At 39.3% G+C, this 19932-nt stretch overlaps 1 protein-coding gene across 4 annotated transcripts in view; it reads right to left on the bottom strand.

Moving 5' to 3' along the window:
• Positions 1 to 19932, bottom strand: part of LOC126418526 (mucin-19-like) — a 542230-nt gene that overhangs the window by 42789 nt on the left and 479509 nt on the right. For 3 of the 4 annotated variants that reach the window (XM_050085327.1, XM_050085329.1, XM_050085330.1), the window contains 5 exons: positions 18531 to 19307; positions 12298 to 12490; positions 12024 to 12170; positions 6059 to 6111; positions 5837 to 5926 (listed from right to left, as the gene is read on the bottom strand). In XM_050085327.1, coding sequence (XP_049941284.1) covers positions 5837 to 5926; positions 6059 to 6111; positions 12024 to 12170; positions 12298 to 12490; positions 18531 to 19307 — 1260 coding nt within the window. The remainder of the gene's footprint in view (positions 1 to 5836; positions 5927 to 6058; positions 6112 to 12023; positions 12171 to 12297; positions 12491 to 18530; positions 19308 to 19932) is intronic. The other variant, XM_050085328.1, reaches the window with a different exon arrangement.

The raw sequence follows: 19932 nt of genomic DNA, 5'->3' as shown, positions 1-19932 counted from the left end.
CGACACTGGTGAGGGCATGTGCGTCACATGACAGGAATATGTTGTCGACCCACCAAACTTATACACTTGGCGAATGGGTAAAAAGATTCTTCTACATTGCCCAATTTAGGTTTTCTTGTGGATGGGAGAATTACTCCCAAAAAAGTGATGAAAACATCAGAGTTTGTCACATAAACTTCAACAAATGAATCCAACAGTTTCACAGTCGCACACTTTTCCCTGTGCTTTGTCAAAACATATGTTTTTAACATTTTCAAATTTTTCCGTGTGTATACTGTCAAATCCTGCATATGTCCAAGCAAATCTGAACATGTCCTGGAATTCTGAAGAGCGAAATTGATTATGTGTGAGCGCCTGAACTATGATAATTGTCTGAAAATAAAAAATAAAATTTTACACTTGAAGGAAGACTTGAACCAAGGACCTCTCGTTCCGCAGCTGCTCACGTTAACCACGGGACCACGGCGCTCCTGAGCTCAGATCATCCTTGATGTTGCCTATCTTCGCATGGACTACTCAGTATATTTTGCGTATTTTTTCATAGTTCCACACAACTTCTTCCTGTTTTCTCGATTGATCTGTGTTCAGTTTTTCAAGGCCTATCCACTGTGCCAACTTATAACTAAATCTGAGGGGTGTGTGATGGAGAGGTTCCCTTGTAAGTAGTACACTATCACTGGAGTTTTTAGTAGAATTTTAGAACACTATAAGGAAAGCAAGGTGTCACTTGTATGCACCTCAGTAACCTAAGGAGTGTTCTTTCATAAATCTGATGACCTACACTATGTGATCAAATGTATCCGGACACCCCAAAACATACGTTTTTCATACTTGGTGCATTGTACTGCCATCTACTGTCAGGTACTCCACATCAACCTCAGTAGTCATTAGACATTGTGAGAGCAAAATGGAGCACTCCGCGGAACTCACGGACTTTGAACGTGGTTAGGTGATTGGGAGTCACTTATGTCACACGTCTGTACACGATTTTTCCAAACTCCTAAACATCCCTAAGTCCATCGTTTCCGATGGGATAGTGAAATGGAAACTTTGAGGGACACGTACAGCACAAAAGCGTACAGGCCGACCTCGTCTGTCGACTGGGTCGACACACACACACACACACACACACACACACACACACACACACACACACACACACACACACACACAGAGACACATATGTTTGCTTGTGTCTGGATGTGTGTGTGCGCGCTGTCAAGTGTATACCTGTCCCTTTTTCCCCCCAAGTTAAGTCTTTCCGCTCCCGGGATTGGAATGACTCCTCACCCTATTCCTTAAAACCCACATCCCTTTGTCTTTCCCTCTCCTTCCCTCTTTCCTGACGAAGCAACCGTGGGTTGCGAAAGCTTTTTTAATGGTCTATCTAAAAACGCTTTCCCGTTTGGTAAGTCACAGCATCTTTTTCTCAAGATACTGGTTTTTATGTCTACTAGAGAGTTGTGCACATGGCACCACTGTTCTATCCATGCACAGCATGAAGTATATGGTCGTAACATCTATATTACAGTGAAACTCTGCTTTTACACTTTTCAAGGGACTTCAAAATATGATGCAAACTGTGTGAAAATGAAAAATGTGGGAAATAATGTTTTAAGCTGTAAAAGTTACGTATAGGATACCCCCTTCCACTTTATGTATGATATATGAACGTATCGAGCACCAAAAGACTTGTCAGGGATGTTTTTACTATCTAATTAAGATTTATTATCTAATAAAAACCGCTGATGTAACTGGAACTGATAACTGTTTGGGAAGTACAAACATTTGACTCAATTTCATGTCATAATCGATGTTTTTGAAAGCCTGCAGCTGTCATTCACTATGTAAGTAATGAAATACTGCACTAATTAAGTATTTTTTCATGCTTAGCATGATGCATTTCGAGAATTTTTCTCATTGTCAAGTGCAAATATGTATTTTGTATGGTGTTTGAATATGTGTTATTCTGCATCTCTTGCAATGTAGTCGTCTTTTTGAGGTTATCAGGGACTGTGCCTGATCAGTTATGTAGAAAGCCAGACACACACGCAAACTATCACTCATTGTTTGTTTGTGTAACAACACAAAATATACATACATAAATGAATAGAGTGCCCTGGTGTCAAGAAACTTAACCACTTAGAATTTGTAAACAATACTGGATGGCGTACATCATGCCAACATCATATTTTCTCCACAAACATTTTTTCGTAATGCGTAAATAGCAGGAAAATTATATGTTGACGAAAAACCAGGTTGTTGTTGTTGTTGTTGTTGTTGTGGTCTTCAGTCCTGAGACTGGTTTGATGCAGCTCTCCATGCTACTCTATCCTGTGCAAGCTTCTTCATCTCCCAGTACCTACTGCAACCTACATCCTTCTGAATCTGCTTAGTGTATTCATCTCTTGGTCTCCCCCTATGATTTTTACCCTCCACGCTGCCCTCCAATACTAAATTGGTGATCCCTTGATGCCTCAGAACATGTCCTACCAACCGATCCCTTCTTCTGGTCAAGTTGTGCCACAAACTTCTCTTCTCCCCAATCCTATTTAATACTTCCTCATTAGTTATGTGATCTACCCATCTAATCTTCAGCATTCTTCTGTAGCACCACATTTCAAAAGCTTCTATTCTCTTCTTGTCCAAACTATTTACCGTCCATGTTTCACTTCCATACATGGCTACACTCCATACGAATACTTTCAGAAATGACTTCCTGACACTTAAATCTATACTGGATGTTAACAAATTTCTCTTCTTCAGAAACGCTTTCCTTGCCATTGCCAGTCTACATTTTATATCCTCTCTACTTCGACCATCATCAGTTATTTTGCTCCCCAAATAGCAAAACTCCTTTACTACTTTAAGTGCCTCATTTCCTAATCTAATTCCCTCAGCATCACCCGACTTAATTAGACTACATTCCATTATCCTTGTTTTGCTTTTGTTGATGTTCATCTTATATCCTCCTTTCAAGACACTGTCCATTCCATTCAACTGCTCTTCCAAGTCCTTTGCCGTCTCTGACAGAATTACAATATCATCGGCGAACCTCAAAGTTTTTATTTCTTCTCCATGAATTTTAATACCTACTCCGAATTTTTCTTTTGTTTCCTTTACTGCTTGCTCAATATACAGATTGAACAACATCGGGGAGAGGCTACAACCCTGTCTTACTCCCTTCCCAACCACTGCTTCCCTTTCATGTCCCTCGACTCTTATAACTGCCATCTGGTTTCTGTACAAATTGTAAATAGCCTTTCGCTCCCTGTATTTTACCCCTGCCACCTTTAGAATTTGAAAGAGAGTATTCCAGTCAACATTGTCAAAAGCTTTCTCTAAGTCTACAAATGCTAGAAACGTAGGTTTGCCTTTCCTTAATCTTTCTTCTAAGATAAGTCGTAAGGTCAGTATTGCCTCACGTGTTCCAGTGTTTCTACGGAATCCAAACTGATCTTCCCCGAGGTTGGCTTCTACTAGTTTTTCCATTCGTCTGTAAAGAATTCGTGTTAGTATTTTGCAGCTGTGACTTATTAAGCTGATAGTTCGGTAATTTTCACATCTGTCAACACCTGCTTTCTTTGGGATTGGAATTATTATATTCTTCTTGAAGTCTGAGGGTATTTCGCCTGTTTCATACATCTTGCTCACCAGATGGTAGAGTTTTGTCAGGACTGGCTCTCCCACGGCCGTCAGTAGTTCCAATGGAATATTGTCTACTCCGGGGGCCTTGTTTCGACTCAGGTCTTCCAGTGCTCTGTCAAACTCTTCACGCAGTATCATATCTCCCATTTCATCTTCATCTACATCCTCTTCCATTTCCATAATATTGTCCTCAAGTACATCGCCCTTGTATAGACCCTCTATATACTCCTTCCACCTTTCTGCTTTCCCTTCTTTGCTTAGAACTGGGTTGCCATCTGAGCTCTTGATATTCATACAAGTGGTTCTCTTATCTCCAAAGGTCTCTTTAATTTTCCTGTAGGCGGTATCTATCTTACCCCTAGTGAGATAGGCCTCTACATCCTTACATTTGTCCTCTAGCCATCCCTGCTTAGCCATTTTGCACTTCCTGTCGATCTCATTTTTGAGACGTTTGTATTCCTTTTTGCCTGTTTCACTTACTGCATTTTTATATTTTCTCCTTTCATCAATTAAATTCAATATTTCTTCTGTTACCCAAGGAGTTCTACTAGCCCTCGTCTTTTACCTACTTGATCCTCTGCTGCCTTCACTACTTCATCCCTCAAAGCTACCCATTCTTCTTCTACTGTATTTATTTCCCCCATTCCTGTCAATTGCTCCCTTATGCTCTCCCTGAATCTCTGTACAACCTCTGGTTCTTTTAGTTTATCCAGGTCCCATTTCCTTAAATTCCCACCTTTTTGCAGTTTCTTCAGTTTTAATCTACAGCTCATAACCAAAACAATACTGGATGGCGTACATCATGCCAACATCATATTTTCTCCACAAACATTTTTTCGTAATGCGTAAATAGCAGGAAAATTATATGTTGACGAAAAACCAGGTGCAAATTAATATTGTGAGCACAGGAAATTTGACGGGATCGATAAAAAAATGTCAAACAGCGCGAATTCCGGGAACGTAAAACGTGGTTATACGGTATTTCATAAATTGTTCAAGACATCGAAATGAGGCTTTTTGCAAATTATAGCACGCGAAGAAGTACCTATATTGTTGTTTTATTAATACTCTAAACTTTGTATATTGACGGGATATAGACATAATTACAATTTTTTCGATGGAAAGAATTACTACTTTTAAAGGCATTGCAAACATTTAGCAAGACCTTTTTTGTGTTGTGTCAGAAGATGTAATCACGAAGTAACTAAATGTTTTAATTATTTCTGTTTCCACTGAGGTCTTTAGTTATTTACAAACTTTACAGATATGTGTAATGATATTAGCTTGCAACTAGTCTCTCCAGCAACATTATTGCAGCAGTATTTATGTGGAGTCTTCTGGTACGCTACTTTCATTCTGTGACACCAAGTAAAGTATAATTGCCCATCACCATCTTCATGCTTTTTCCTCTGTACAATCACAACAGCATGCCATTTATGCAGTCGAAAATGAAGATGAAAACAGTAACATCACAGCAGCAAATGCACACAGGCAAAATGACTGAAAGCTGCTTAGCACTCAGGGCGGAAACATGGCTTCTTAGCCAGTAAATGTGTCACACACTAATGCATCCACGGCACACAGAGGTCCAAGCAGCTGACTGTGTTAATATGTAGGCAGCACAAAGGCAGCAGCAAGATGCACTCATATACATGTTTAGAGTACCTGACTGAAGGTTCAAAGGCGCACATAAATGTGTCCACGGCACCCAGGGACAGTAGCACCACTATGCAGTAACACAGCCAGAGCAGTACAATGGTTAAGTAAAAATCCCCCCCCCCCTCTCTCTCTCTCTCTCTCTCTCTCTCTCTCTGTGTGTGAGTGTGTGTGTGTGTGTGTGTGTGTGTGTGTGTGTGTGTGTGTGTGTGTGTGTGCGTGTGTGTGCGCGCGCGCGTCCTTCAAATTCTAGAATTCTTGCAAAATATTAGTGCTTGGCATAAAAATGCACATTTTGCAGCTTTCTATCAAACTCAGTTTTGATTGTACTCTGAAAAAATGAACCTATGGCAAGTAAATTAATGTAATGTGTGTGTGTACCTGTATAGCCATGTGTGTTTCTGTTACATTTCTATCACATCATCGTTAACATCCACCAGATGATTAGATAACTAAAGGTAATAATTCCTAGCAGAAAGTACTATGGACAAACCACATTTTAAAACACTGTAATGTTTTTATGATAAATTACCTTAGTTCTTCGAGTTTTGCTCTTCCGTTCATTGCTTTGTCCAGACTCCAGTCGATTCACTGCATTACCATTCTCATCAAGAGATTTAGCCTGCACATAAAGGGACAAGTTATCACTAAATATACATTTAACTCGTGAATGTTGTGGAAACGTTTCCATTCTTCACTCAAAACCTTTACTTGAAACAGAAGAATTGAAATTATTTTCAACTACTTAACACACCTTTATATCTGAAGGGAAATCCTTACTGCCCTGGAACACTCGCCCCACTTGCTCTGAAACAAATGTAAATATTGGCATTGTTAGACACCTGTCATACATAATCACAAGCAGTAGTAATCAACAACTCTGTTGAGTACAAGTTCCTTTATTTTCAGGACCATATTTTAGATGGTTGTTACTTATAGTTGTGCTTAAAGCTACCAATAAGTAATGTAATATTTCAATTACGTGGAATGCTCTGACAGATTTCAGCAGTGGAAAGGGTCATAGAACGATAGTTTCATTGCAGATCAACACACTGTGGCCAATGAATGTAGTACAGCACTTCAAACTTTCTACTGAGACCGTATCATCGCAAATAACAAGCTTCCTAAAACTGTGCTGGAAGAAACTTTGTGGCATTGTGCACACCTGTTCTTGTCCTGTCTCCACAACCCAGTCATCCAACAAAAACTGATTCACTCACTCACTCCCTTTTACCAGCCCACAAAGGTGAAAATCTCTGAGCTAGCTCAGGATCCCAGAAGCCCAACAGTTCAAAACCACAACTTTAAATGCACTTAATTGTTTTAGCACTTGCCTGAGAGGAGCTTCCTGGAAACTTGTGCCTTTTGAAAGGTTCTCTCTCTTTCATCTTCATTTTGTGTTTCAGATATCACAGTAACTGTGTATTCACTTCCTGACATTCAGGAATACCGTGTCAACAGTGGTATCAAACTTTCCTGAAGCAGTTTGGCTTGAACCCCTTTACTGTAGCCACAAAGGAATGTTTCCACAGCTTAATCTGGTTAATAGGGACCGACTAACATCTCCTCCTTTATTACTATGTGGTCCAAAGTCTTCTTCCACTTCAAAATGACCGAAATCTGGTTTTTGAATGTCCAAACATTCCTGAGTGTGTGTCTTATCAACTGATGTACTTAACAGGCAAAAATTTTGCAGTATTTTAATAGCTTTATAGTTGACTGCAAATTCTGAGCCATGGCTGATGTTCAACATATGTTGAATCTTGACAAATCACTACCTCAACTTTCTTGCTGTCCTTTTACATTTTTTTTAAGTAAATAGCTTGAACAAAAACTTAGCTGCAAATACATATCCACTTCTTACGTAATTTACCCTCTGTAATTCTTGCAGAATACTGTAGTTGCAGACCCCGTCACATTACAAAAACCAAATTGCTTATCTCATTTTTTCTTAGGTGCATACAAAGAATGTGGTGATAAAATGCTCTGAAATTTTATTTGAACTGAATCATTCACTAACCAACACAGCAAAAGTCCTAGAATTACAGTGAGGTTAACGCAAGACATTGTCGAGTCAAATGTTGCTAACTACAGAGTGGGGTTGGGGGCTTTTCACTTGTCAAGTTGCCCTCAGATATGATCACTACATTCTACTCTTGAATCTTAAGGACATATGTTACATCTTCTTAACTCTGAGTTCCTCTGATGTCATTCACACAAATATTTTACATTAGAAGGTTGTGAAACTGTTGTTTGGATTGTCACACCACCATTGTCGATCAAGAGGTAGCTGCAGTTATTCGAGATATTTGTTCACCACACATTCTTGTGTTATGTGAATTATGCATGTACTGCAAGTATTGTTGAAGGTTATTATGCTCTGTCCCTGTTGCATTATTCTGTGTTCAGGACAGTATGAAAACACACAATTAAGCAGTAAAATTTAGGTCAATATGGCAGATAGGCATCACTAAACAAACTCTGAAATTTTAGAACTCTAACAATGGCTTTCAAATCACACATTCTTCCAGACAAAAACAATTTTTTAAGATCAATATTATTCGTTAAAGCTAGAAAGTGGAAGGTCAAAATTGGCTACATTTGCAGTTACTTGTAAATTCCCATAGTAATTGGTTGAAAAAGGGGAGCAGAGGAACAAAGTTAAGAGAGACACCCAGTATCTCGAGATGCCACAGTAGACTGACTCTCAGCATATTCTTTTCCTGAGAAACTGCTACCAACAGGCAAGAACACACGCCACTAGAAGACACAATGTTTGTTGTGAATAAAGAAAAGCTGCAATAAATGAATGTATGACTGTAGAACATCTAGCACAAACTCAGTTTTTTAATTAGTAAAATGAAAAACAAATTAACATTGCACTAAACAAACATTACTTGTAAGTGGAGTGTTTAGCAGTGTCAGATGAGTGATTTCAATTCAGTTGCCTATCTTACACTGCAAATTACAAAAATTCTGTGAATGTAAGAAAAAAGTTATAATGCTGGGAAAGAGTATGGTTAGAAATCGTATCTACAAATTCATACATGCCTTACCTGCATTAACATGTTTATTCTCAAGGAAGAAGAATTGAAGTTGACGATTCCTAAATAAATTGTTTTTTAGTGAATTTAAAAAAGGAATCAGTATAGCAAGTATAGTAACTCAGTAGTAGTAGTAGTAGTAGTAGTAGTAGTAGTAGTAATCTGCAGATCACTTTTACAAAAATACTGGACACTTCATGGTATTACAGTTTAAGAATGAAAATACATAAGTCATACATACACATTTACATACATAAGATTTAGTTCGTTAAGAACGTGACAGGTAGTTGGCTATAGCCCTACAGTAGGTACCATTCCAGTGTTTGCCTGAAGTAATTCATGAAAACCATGGGGGAACTTTAATCAGGAGCTTCCAGCCTCCTGAATACAAGACCATACTGTTTGTCCCTAGTGTACAATACTGTTTGGTGAAGACATTTCATACTGTAAGACCACACACATTATCAGCTAATTGCTATTAACAGACCAATTTGTAACACTGGCTGATAGAATCAGGTTAAGATAGTTTTCAAGACAGGATGATGATGATTCAAAATTTTGTCCAAAAATGCACCAATGGTTCACTTTAAGAGTTATCATTTGATTGGATACTGCAAAAATGACATACCAGGCATGTTCTAATCTTATAACTATTAAATTTCTACGACAGTGAACATAATTTGGAATTTATGGTTATCTGACACGGATTTCCTTTAAATGACATCCTGTGAAAGGCAATTTTATATTTACTCTATTATTATTATTATTATTATTATTATTTTGAAGTGACAATGATACTAGAGAAGACTGTCATAAACAAAATTTTTGAAGTAAACATGGACAGTTTGTAACTGACAACAGTTTCTGTAATATTACATTGCAAATAAATATAGTCATATCAAACAATACGAAGTCCATGTTGGAATATCAACAAAATTTTACAAGGATAGATTGATAATCACACTGTACAGAGTTGTAGACAGGCACACTGAGAAGACTTGTTACACACTGAGCTTTCGGCCAAAGCACTCTACTTATTCTTCAGTAAGGACTGACTGAAAGACCAATGTAAACGTATTTTTTTCCACGTTAATTAGCAACATACTTTCCCTTGGAGCTGGCTTATAACATCCCAGCATGTTAGGAAATGAAACCCAGCAAAAAAGAAAGGGTTTTTGGAAAGATCTTTCACGTGCAGCAACATGTACACTGTGTATTTTTGTACTATGGAAGTGTAAATACGAATTCCACCAAATACTGCACAGTAGCTGCTGAAGCATTGAAACTGAGATTGTGATCCGTTTTTGTCAGCCAATCATACCTATCCTTATCTCGCATCATCTCGCCAGCCAATGATAGCAGATATTCAGAGCATAGGACATGTGATGTAGTCAGCTAGTAGCAACATCACTGTTAAGTAGTGTGAACACACAAATAGAAATAGTTTATTGTTTAATTAACAACTGGTGTAGCTACAAGGGAACCCAAGCTTTCTGGTCTTTTTTAGCGTGTGTTACCCTTTAAGATACGAGAGACACAAAAGTTTCAAATAATAGCATAAATAGGTGGTCTTCTGGACACAAAATTTTTCAAGTGGCTTGTCCTCAATGTGTTACATTTTTTTTATGCGGGTCAAATGCTCCTTGATTTAAAAAATTCATCAGACATTCTCACGTGTAACAATTGATCTTGCAAAAAAGGAAATTTGCATTGGAATTAACGCTTCTAAAACTAGCAATCGCAACATCTTCCCTGTGACCTGTTTGAAAAGTAAACAGTTGTGACATCATGCTCATCAAAAGCAGTCTGTTGTTACAACATACTGAATAGTCTATCATAAAGCTATTGTCACATTTTGCTGTGTGTGTGTGTGTGTGTGTGTGTGTGTGTGTGTGTGTGTGTGTGTGTTCATTGTTGTAAATGGCAATGGCACATTTTCTTGGCAACTAAAGTTTTATTTTGATCTTATTATCTTGTTTGCATTTCATTGCTGCAATATTGTTCAACAGTAGTGGGCTAAGGTAAAATTCTTTGTTACAGTCTCACTTCTTACCAATCAAAATTAGAATTTTTAAATGAAAACTAAAACAATGAAAAATTCCCGGAATTCTGTAAAGTTCCCAGGTTTTTGCTGGATGAAAATTTCCCAAGTTTTTCCCGAATATCCTGGCGTATGTATCATTTTCACTTCCTCTCTGGTCATTATTTCCATTGTTCTTAATATGTTCGCCTCCTTCCATTTATCTATTTTAATGCTTTGAATGCTAGAACAGCTTCTAATCTGGGAAAGACTAATGCATCAAAACACCTTAGTACAACAATTTACAAAACATTTGTATCTAGTGACATGAATTGCTCTTTAAATAACTGCTACAAAGCAGTTCAAATCACTGAATACACTTACATCTCTTTTGCCAACAAAGTGGTCCATCCACTACAATATGGTGCACATACCTCAAAATACTCAATTTTGTCACACCACTTTTCTTCTAGCCACCTCAATTATCAAAATAGTTAAATAACTGAAATTAGGGCTTGCAGAGTGTATTGCCTGTGTACCATCTGCAAATGGAAAAGGACATGGGAATATGAATCTTATCCATCATGTACCCTTCACTGCACAAATGTCTCATGATACACGAATGTAGAAGCAGTGGGTTAGTCTATCTTGGTTTTGGAAAAATATGCCTCAGTAATTCCCAGTTCCATACCACACCACAACCTTTTCACTACAAATGAATATTTCACAAATTTACCTAGACTGTTGCCTTCCCAGTGTTGAAAGCTGGCTCTGTCAAAACAACTATTCCAGGAAATGTATTGGTCATTAGGTGTCAGATCACCCTGGATCTTTTGAAGTAACATTTTTCAAGAATGACAAATCCCCCCCACTCCACTTTAACTCAAATGATTTAAATTTTGAACTACAAACAAATTTTACATGAAATTTGTCAGGTTTCAGCTGCCCATTTTTACCAAAAAAGTATGAAATTTGAAGAGTCAGCTTCTGCAGTGTAACACCCTGAATATATTAATACTTTCTGCTAGTCTCAGTTTTATTATCTGCATATGGTTTCTTATCCATATGTTACTACTTTCATGAAATTAATTTGGTTTCTGTTGAAAAATCTCCGATTGTTGTCATACACGTTTCTCAGCATGAAGATAATTGCCAAAAACCAATGAGAGCTTTTCAACTAACATACTCCAAAACCATATCACAGCTCATTCAATTTTAATGTACAGTCTAATGTATTAACAATTACAAGCTATAATGAAAGCACCTACCATCACCCAGCACATGCTGCACCTGCCACAGTAAGTGTGACTACTCATTTAATACCATTTGTTATCATAATAGTTAACACTGCGTTAAAAATGATCATATGCTAGACTCTCAACAATTTCAGAAGCAGCAGCTAAGGTATCGACAATTCAAATTAACTGTCATATCAATCGAAGCTAAATCCTTCACATACAGGTAAGATCTCCACACACAACAAAGAACAAATGAATATTAACAGGGAATCTTGCATCAGTGGTAGGAGTAAAATTCAGTTCCAACTACTCACAGATGACTTATCCTCCTGTCAAAGCAACAGAATAACTCAAATATCCATTAAAGAAGTAGCAAAACAACTAATAATTTAATTACAAATGTGATAAATATATTACCTGATCCAAGAGACGTAGCAATCCAGGTATTTGGTGGTAATGATAGGACACTTAAATGTTGCATCTGCATTGGGTAATTGTTATGTATTGCTACACCAGATTTCGCAGCTTCTGCCCCCACTGATCGTTTCAACACTGCGTCATTTCCTGCACTTACACAAAGTAGTGAGTCAGAAACCAGCAATTTCTCACATTTTAAAACAACTCAATGTACTATTAAGGTCACGTCCAAGCTACTACACCACTGGACATTCATAATTACAAAGCTACTGACCTTTCGTTGCAGCAGAGGTAGTGGAGACTGTACGTTCCTCCTGGGCACCACTGCCACTGCGAGCAACTGAACCCATGATGCACTTAACGGAGTTGTAGGACGACGCCAACTGGAGAGGGCTCTGGTCGACACCATTTACCACAGGAACACTTGCGCTGCCCTTCTCCCGCTGCAAGACAACCGGCAGGCTCCACTTTTACATGCAACAAGGATGGAGCCCGAATTTTGCTACCACCATTACATTCTGCTTATTGCAAAACCTATTCTCCTAGCTCTTTTCTGACACTTAAATCAACAAGCCAACTTTATCTTTAACTCTAAGAACATAATACATTATACATTATTTTAATCCAAATGACCTTCATGACCCCCCCCCCAACACACACACACACACACACACACACACACACACACACACACAAAAATGCTCATCATACAGAATTCTCAAGGCTGTTTACCCCAAAATGTACAGTTTTCACCTTTGACAAACCTACCAGATCAAAGAAACACATTCTTTGAGATATTGGTGCCTTAAATGCTCATTTAAAATTGATGTGCACTGCTTGTAATGATATCTCGTTACTGTGAGAAGTACAAGGCTGCAAAAAAAAAAAAACAGTACAGAAAAGAAATGACATTACAGAGAAAAAGAAATTGACAAATACTGCCCCCCCCCCTTCCTAACAAGCTTCATAAAAGTATACAGAAAAAGGAGGGGAGAAGCAATTGCAAATATGGAATCATTTCCTTCAAATAGCATAAGCAATGTGTGGAAAAATAAGTATGCCACTTCCTGCAAGCGTTCTATTTCATGTAGTGTTCTCAGACGTTGATCTCTGCTTTCTCACATTTCTGTTTAGTAACTACATTTTTAAGGTGTAAATGCCAACATTAGCTGTGTAAGATTACTTTAAATTTAATAAGCCAGATCAGTATTAAGCAGTACACACATGTACAAACAGTCGTTTGTAGAACGTATTTTAAAAGACTGTTCATATGACACCCTACTTAACAGTATCAATTACGATGGACAGATGGCCAGTACTGGCCAGCACAATAAATTTAAAATAAATCCTATGCTGCCAATGTCAACATGATAGCTGTCAAAAATTAAGTTCCCCTATTCTGCGCAAGTTGCAGGGCACCAAGTGTATTAAAAATTAAATATCTTCCTTCTCACAATTTCCTCTCCTCTTCCCTTATTTCCAGGAAAGCTGAAGGTTCCAACTACACAACTTTACTTATCCACTGTAACTATAGCTTTATTTTTTATTCATGTACATATAAAAATACGCCTGCATTTTAAACATTTTTTAAATTATGAATGTGAAGCAATGTGTAACTTGTGTCCACTGGCAGTTGTCCAGTGAAACTGGAAAGGTAGAACAACATGCAGCTGTAGAAATAATTCTGTCACAATTTTGCTCTTGAATGGAAAAAAGGCAAATTGTGCTGTGATATCTGGCACCCAAATTAAAATTTCAGCATAGATCCATAAACTAAAGAAACAAACGAAACATGAAATAAAAAATAAATATGAAAAATAGAATTTAACAATCTGATTTCGGTATGAGAACTTGACTCTCTAGAAAGAAAATACAGATTCTAGCTTTGTCGTTCAGTTCACTGTTTAGTACAGGTTCACTATCAGTTAATCAACAATGTTACTCAGGGTAAGGTAATACATTTAGGATGTGAATGCGACACGAGCATACAAATGCCACACACAATTTGAATTACAGTATACTTCCAATCGTTCAGAGTAATGTGGGGGGGAGAAGAGGCACGAATAATCGAGACATTTTCAAATATGAATCTGGGATGACGTCTACTGGACAGGTTAGTAGTAACGTCGGCAGGCGACTTCTGCACATGCTCAGGCACAGTAACCTTCCATTGCTAGTCTGGCTTAGGGTTCACCGCTGCCCCTACCAGCCGGCAACCTGCACAGCTGCTCCCTGTGGCACGACACGTTTGCTTTCTTTTGTAACACACGAAAAATCTGCACAAGAATTATAAGGAGTACACACTACTGCATATCGTTAAAATGTGAAAGTACCTGTCACCAGCATTCAACATATGTAACCCTTGTACGACGTAGTGCATTACTTTGAATGGGGGAAAGGGCTGGGGGGGGGGGGGCGGGGATTGGGGATTATACAAAGATAATGTAACTTACCAAACGAAAGCGTTAGTATGTTGATAGACAAACAAACACACACACACAAAATTCGAGCTTTCGCAACCTAAGGTTGCTTCATCAGGAAAGAGGGAAAGACCAAAGGATGTGGGTTTTAAGGGAGAGGGTATACACTCCTGTGTGTGTGTGTACCTGTCCTTTTCTCCCCCTAAGGTAAGTCTTTCCGCTCTCGGGATTGGAATGACTCCTTACCCTCTCCCTTAAAACCCACATCCTTTCGTCTTTCCCTCTTTCCTGATGAAGCAACCTTAGGTTACGGAAGCCCGAATTTTGTGTGTGTGTTTGTTTCTCTATCAACATACCAACGCTTTCATTTGGTAAGTTACATCATCTTTGTTTTTAGATATTTTTTCCTACGTGGACTGTTTCCTTCTAGAGCTGTTGAAAGGCAATTTCATGCAATTTCCAAGTCACCACATTTCCAAAAGGATAAATGTGAAAGCTGCTGACTGACTCCCATGTTGTACGGAACGCATTCATTTCTAACCAGGCTTTCTTGTTATTATGGACTTCCATCCAGGTGTGTGTGTGTGTGTGTGTGTGTGTGTGTGTGTGTGTGTGTGTGTACTGAAATACCATGACATTGTGTGTGTGTCACTCTCAACTTGTGGCGAATACTGCCAGAAGATGCAAGAGTGACACCCATTGCAATGTCAAGAAATTTCAATACGGTCACCCACAGGAAGTCAAAATGTAAAGCAATGTACATACAACCATTTGAACAAACCAATTTCAGTGGGCTGCATTACTGGTATCTCCTTTCTGTTAAATGTCTGTATTTCACATCTCTATAGAGGGTCTAAATTATTATTCTACTGTAAAACTGTTCATTTTTCTCTTCTGGATAAGGCTCCTGAACTACTGAAAATAATGCCAAGTCAGGCTGATGAAAGAATGTGTGACACCTAATGCACATTATGTGTAGACGGGACACACTAGTACCAATCTGAGGTCAGGGACTTGTAAATATTGCCAGTGATAGTGCCACATTGCTAATCCTACTACTCAGGCCAATGACTTTCTCTTAACTGCAAAGCATTTGTTACAGATCACAACATACTGATTTAGCACAATCTCACAACACAGTGTGAAATGTTGAATTTTGTATTTGACACTATGAAAGCATGCCCTCTACTTCAATCTGAAGGAAAGTAGCAAGGGGCACTACCGTGAAGAGCCTCTCTCTTTTAAGTTCGTGTGTAGCATAAAGTTCTTATGTAGCACACAACACAATTTTGAAGATGAAACAGCAGACCTCAGACGACAACAACTCTAGCTCTGAAAATTGAAACAACCTTTATGAAGAAAATAACTAAAGAGAAGTGTGCTGGGAAATCTACAGGAACCAACAGCTACTCTTTCAACTATAGATGAAGAGTCAGTGTGTGCTGCTAAAACAAAAGAACTGGATCAGGGTTGCCAAAAGTTTCCCCCAAGTGAAATTCCATTTCCAGACAAGTTTCAGCATTTTTTTCTGGCAAATTCTGATATCAAGGATAAGTGAAGATTTAAGTTAACAATCTGTCTATGCAGCTATGGTACAAGAAACTATAGAGCAAACGAGGAAATATCTATAAACAACTTGGAAGCAGGAAATGTTTCTTGACTGGAGCAAAAATCTTAAGTACTAAGATCAACATCTTAGATGGAGGAAGCAAGACAAATTGTATATGTTTTTCATTAATAACAGTAATGTTACTTCAATAAAACAACACAAATTTGTGATAAAAAATGTCGCAAGACAGATTTAAAATATCTTCACTGATTTCAGAGATAACCTCATAAAAAGGTAGGCCTCTTGAGAAGAGTGTATAAGGCGGGGAAGATTTGTGTAAACGAACACTGCAGGTGACCGCCTATAAAACATTGCTTCTATGTTTGTTATTGTTGGTTATTACCCATGTGTCATAACCATTATTTTACAAGTATTGTGGTTTTTCATTCGAGAAATATACGAGTACATAGTGTACGAAGCGTCAGTTACTACCACAATTTTCTTCTTCACATCGTCCGTACTTTCTAACATATAACCTACTTCTGAAGAGCCAGAATATACTATAAAAAATAAAATGTCTATAAAATGCCACACTGTAGAATGTACTTGCAGTGAGAAAGTCCCAATTCCTGAAATCCATCACCTATGGCCTCTGGCCTGCTCAGGATCACTAGTCCTGGGCCCATGGATAAACCATGAAAATCCCCTGCATTACGCCACACACAGACCCGGCTTGCAGGCATATCGGTGAGACTAGATCCAATGGGCAGGGCCTGCACATTAGTGGGAACCAAATAGCTTCAGATCGTTAGGCCCAACACGTTACAGATACCCACATATAAGGCCTGCGGTTTCCGACAGTCGTGGAAATTGACTCGTGTGGCCAGCTATTCACGAGCCACAGACAGCATGTTGATGAAATGAGACCACAGTGATCAATCCATGCAACAGGTTACTTGCTCAAATACTCTGAGAATCAATAACTAGGACAGGTAGCAACTCGCTGTAAAGATGATTGCTAAGCCACACACAGATATGCACAAAACACAATTACACTCTCTCAACTAAATTTTCAGTCTGAGTTTTTGTCAGGAAAGGAGAGTACACACACCCTCACACAATCACTTAGACAACTCATGTGCACATGACTGCCGTCTCTGGTCACTGTGTCTAAGTCTCTGAAATTCAGATCCAAACAAACCTCTCCACATGATTGCTGCCTCTTGTCAGCAGCTGGCTGGGCCTAGTGGCAAGAAGTGGTGGCAGCACTGACTGCAAGTTGAGGTGAGTTGTAGGAAGGAGAGAAGTAGTAGTAACAAGAGAGTAGGGAAGCAGCACATGTACTCAGCTGCACCCAGCCAGCAATGATGCACGACACCTCAGTAAACAAACCATTTCATCTAGCGAGACAAAAAAGTGATTTTCCAGCTCCAGCTCCTACTTGTATCCACATAGATTTATGCGAATTACCGGAATCAGTCTTCAATGCTAAATCATGCAGGAGGAGTTTGTTGGACCTCGAGCTCTCTTTTCACAATGAAAAGTGGCAAATCATACCAATCTCCCCCCCCCCCCCCCCCCCCCACATACCACGATATTGTAGGTAATCATAACACTCCTATTCAACAGGGTATGTCTTCCAACACACACTTCTTGACATTATTTCTTTTTTGCCATCAGAGGTTATTTTGATTACAAATCAACACTTCAACTTAGATGCACTGTCTTAGTTAACAACAGGCATCTAATATGTCGTACTGTTAATAACATTTCTTAAGACAAATTGTGTAGCCTTTCTAAAAACACAATGGCTACAGAGAAGACGAAAGCTTTGGTTAAACAATAATCTCATTTATGCATACAGAGCAGTGCCATCTTATGTTCTGAAAAGGAGAGCTTGTGTATCTTTGCAGAGAACAAGAGAGAGAGATTTACTGATTACACACACACACACACACACACACACACACACACACACACACACACACACACAGAGAGAGAGAGAGAGAGAGAGAGAGAGAGAGAGAGAGAGAGAGAGAGACTCTTGCTTGCTCTTGTCTTTTGTAGGCTTGCTCCCAGTACAGTGAACAGACTCAGAAAGAATGACAGTAACCTTTCTTACTTTCTGAAACATTTGCAAAAGGTAGGAGAGGTGGGCAGCACATAACATCAGAACGAAGTATGGGGAGAACCTTCTTTTCGTATGCACACATTACATGGGTTATGATTCCTGAGAGTACCTACTGACCACTGCATATCTATCTCTCTCTCTCTCTCTCTCTCTCTCTCTCTCTCTCTCTCTCTCTCTGTGTGTGTGTGTGTGTGTGTGTGTGTGTGTGTGTGTGTGTGTGTGTGTGTGTCTGGATTTAGCATAATCAATGTTTCATTTCTAATTAATTGGGTAACAACAAAATATACATTATTTGTGTGTTACAAATGCTATCTAAGTAGTAGTCTGACAAAGCCATTTACGTGTATTCTAAATGAAAATAACCAGAAAAAGTGCTAAGTAAAAACTAGGAAAGCATCAATGCAGACCTGTAACAGTCCCAGTGGAAGCGTAACGGTGGTGTCAACTTCAGAGTCACGATTCGATATACTTTTCCCCCCAACTTCCAATGTGGCGTGGCTGGTAAAATTTGGCACACGAGGCGCCGTCTCTGATCTTTGCACAACCTCCAGCTCTGTGCCGATTTCACAGTCCGAACCACCAGCCACCCCAATATCTCGTCGGTCTGAGATTGTTGAAGTAGGAATAGGGCGTCCACCATCCGAAGCACCACACACACTATCACCGACAGCAGTACTGTCAGTATCACTCGAGGAGTGGCAGACAGGCAGGCTAGCGATGGCACCCGGCCCGCCCCCGCACCTGGCAGGGGCGGTGGCCGCTGCCGCCAAGTCTTCAACTGGTGCAGATGCAGGATCTCTCCGCCGCCTTCGGCTGTCCTCAAGGAGACAGTCACCACCAACGTTCACATTGCTGGGGAGCGAACCCCCCTCACGCTGACGTGCACTCACACTGGTAGCCCTCTGCTCCTTCTGGCGGGCGCCCCGCCTCCGCCCTGCAGGTCCGTGCCCACCGAAGCCCGTCGTGTCGAACTCTGAACTGGCAGCGTGGACTAGGTTCTGCAGGGAGCCGCCTCTTGTCTGACGCTCAGAAACAGCAGTGACATCTCGACGTGAGGGAATACCTCTCCGGCGATTTCCACTGTAGCAACGTGAACTGGCAACACTGGCAGTTCCGGAAGTAACACTGGTACAGCCACTGCGGCGAGAGTCACTCTCGTCTGCCTCTACTTCCTGTAGAAGCTCCTGTAGTCAACATTAAAATTGTGTGTAAGTAAATGAAATATTCAGAAGCAGTACTTAAGTTTCACACACACACACACACACACACACACACACACACACACACACACACACACAGACAGAAAAATCAAGCTTGCACTGTGTGGACGAAAAGCTAAAGATACCGTCCTTACCAAACCATTTAAAATATCAACCTCTCTACAACAAATTAAGACCACCCTGTTATCTACCTTTAACAAACTGTAACTCAGAAATTTCACATTTCAAAGAAAGGATGATTGAAAAGGGGAGCAAGCAATCATCCAATCATCTCGCCTCTCTAAACAGAATGAGAATGGAAACACTTTCAAGACATTAGATTAATCTAACAGTTAAGTGAACAACTTCACAAAACTTAACAGGAGATGAGGTCAAAGAAAGGTTTTTCAACAGGTTAGACCACATGAAATGCAGCCACAAGAAACATGCAACAAATAAGCACCTCTTGCATTCACAAGGTCATATTTTCTATTAGCCACCTCTTAGCTTTAAACCTCACAGTGAACTACAAGGAAGTTTCTTAAACATTCTTGAATAAATGCGAGTCGGCTGCAATTTATTCGTCTCATCACCATTAATTCTATGAAGA

Source organism: Schistocerca serialis, chromosome 9, assembly GCF_023864345.2.
Source record: "Schistocerca serialis cubense isolate TAMUIC-IGC-003099 chromosome 9, iqSchSeri2.2, whole genome shotgun sequence".
Taxonomy (NCBI): domain Eukaryota; kingdom Metazoa; phylum Arthropoda; class Insecta; order Orthoptera; family Acrididae; genus Schistocerca; species Schistocerca serialis.
Note: the sequence above shows the minus strand (reverse complement) of the source record. Positions and strands in the feature narration are given on the sequence as shown.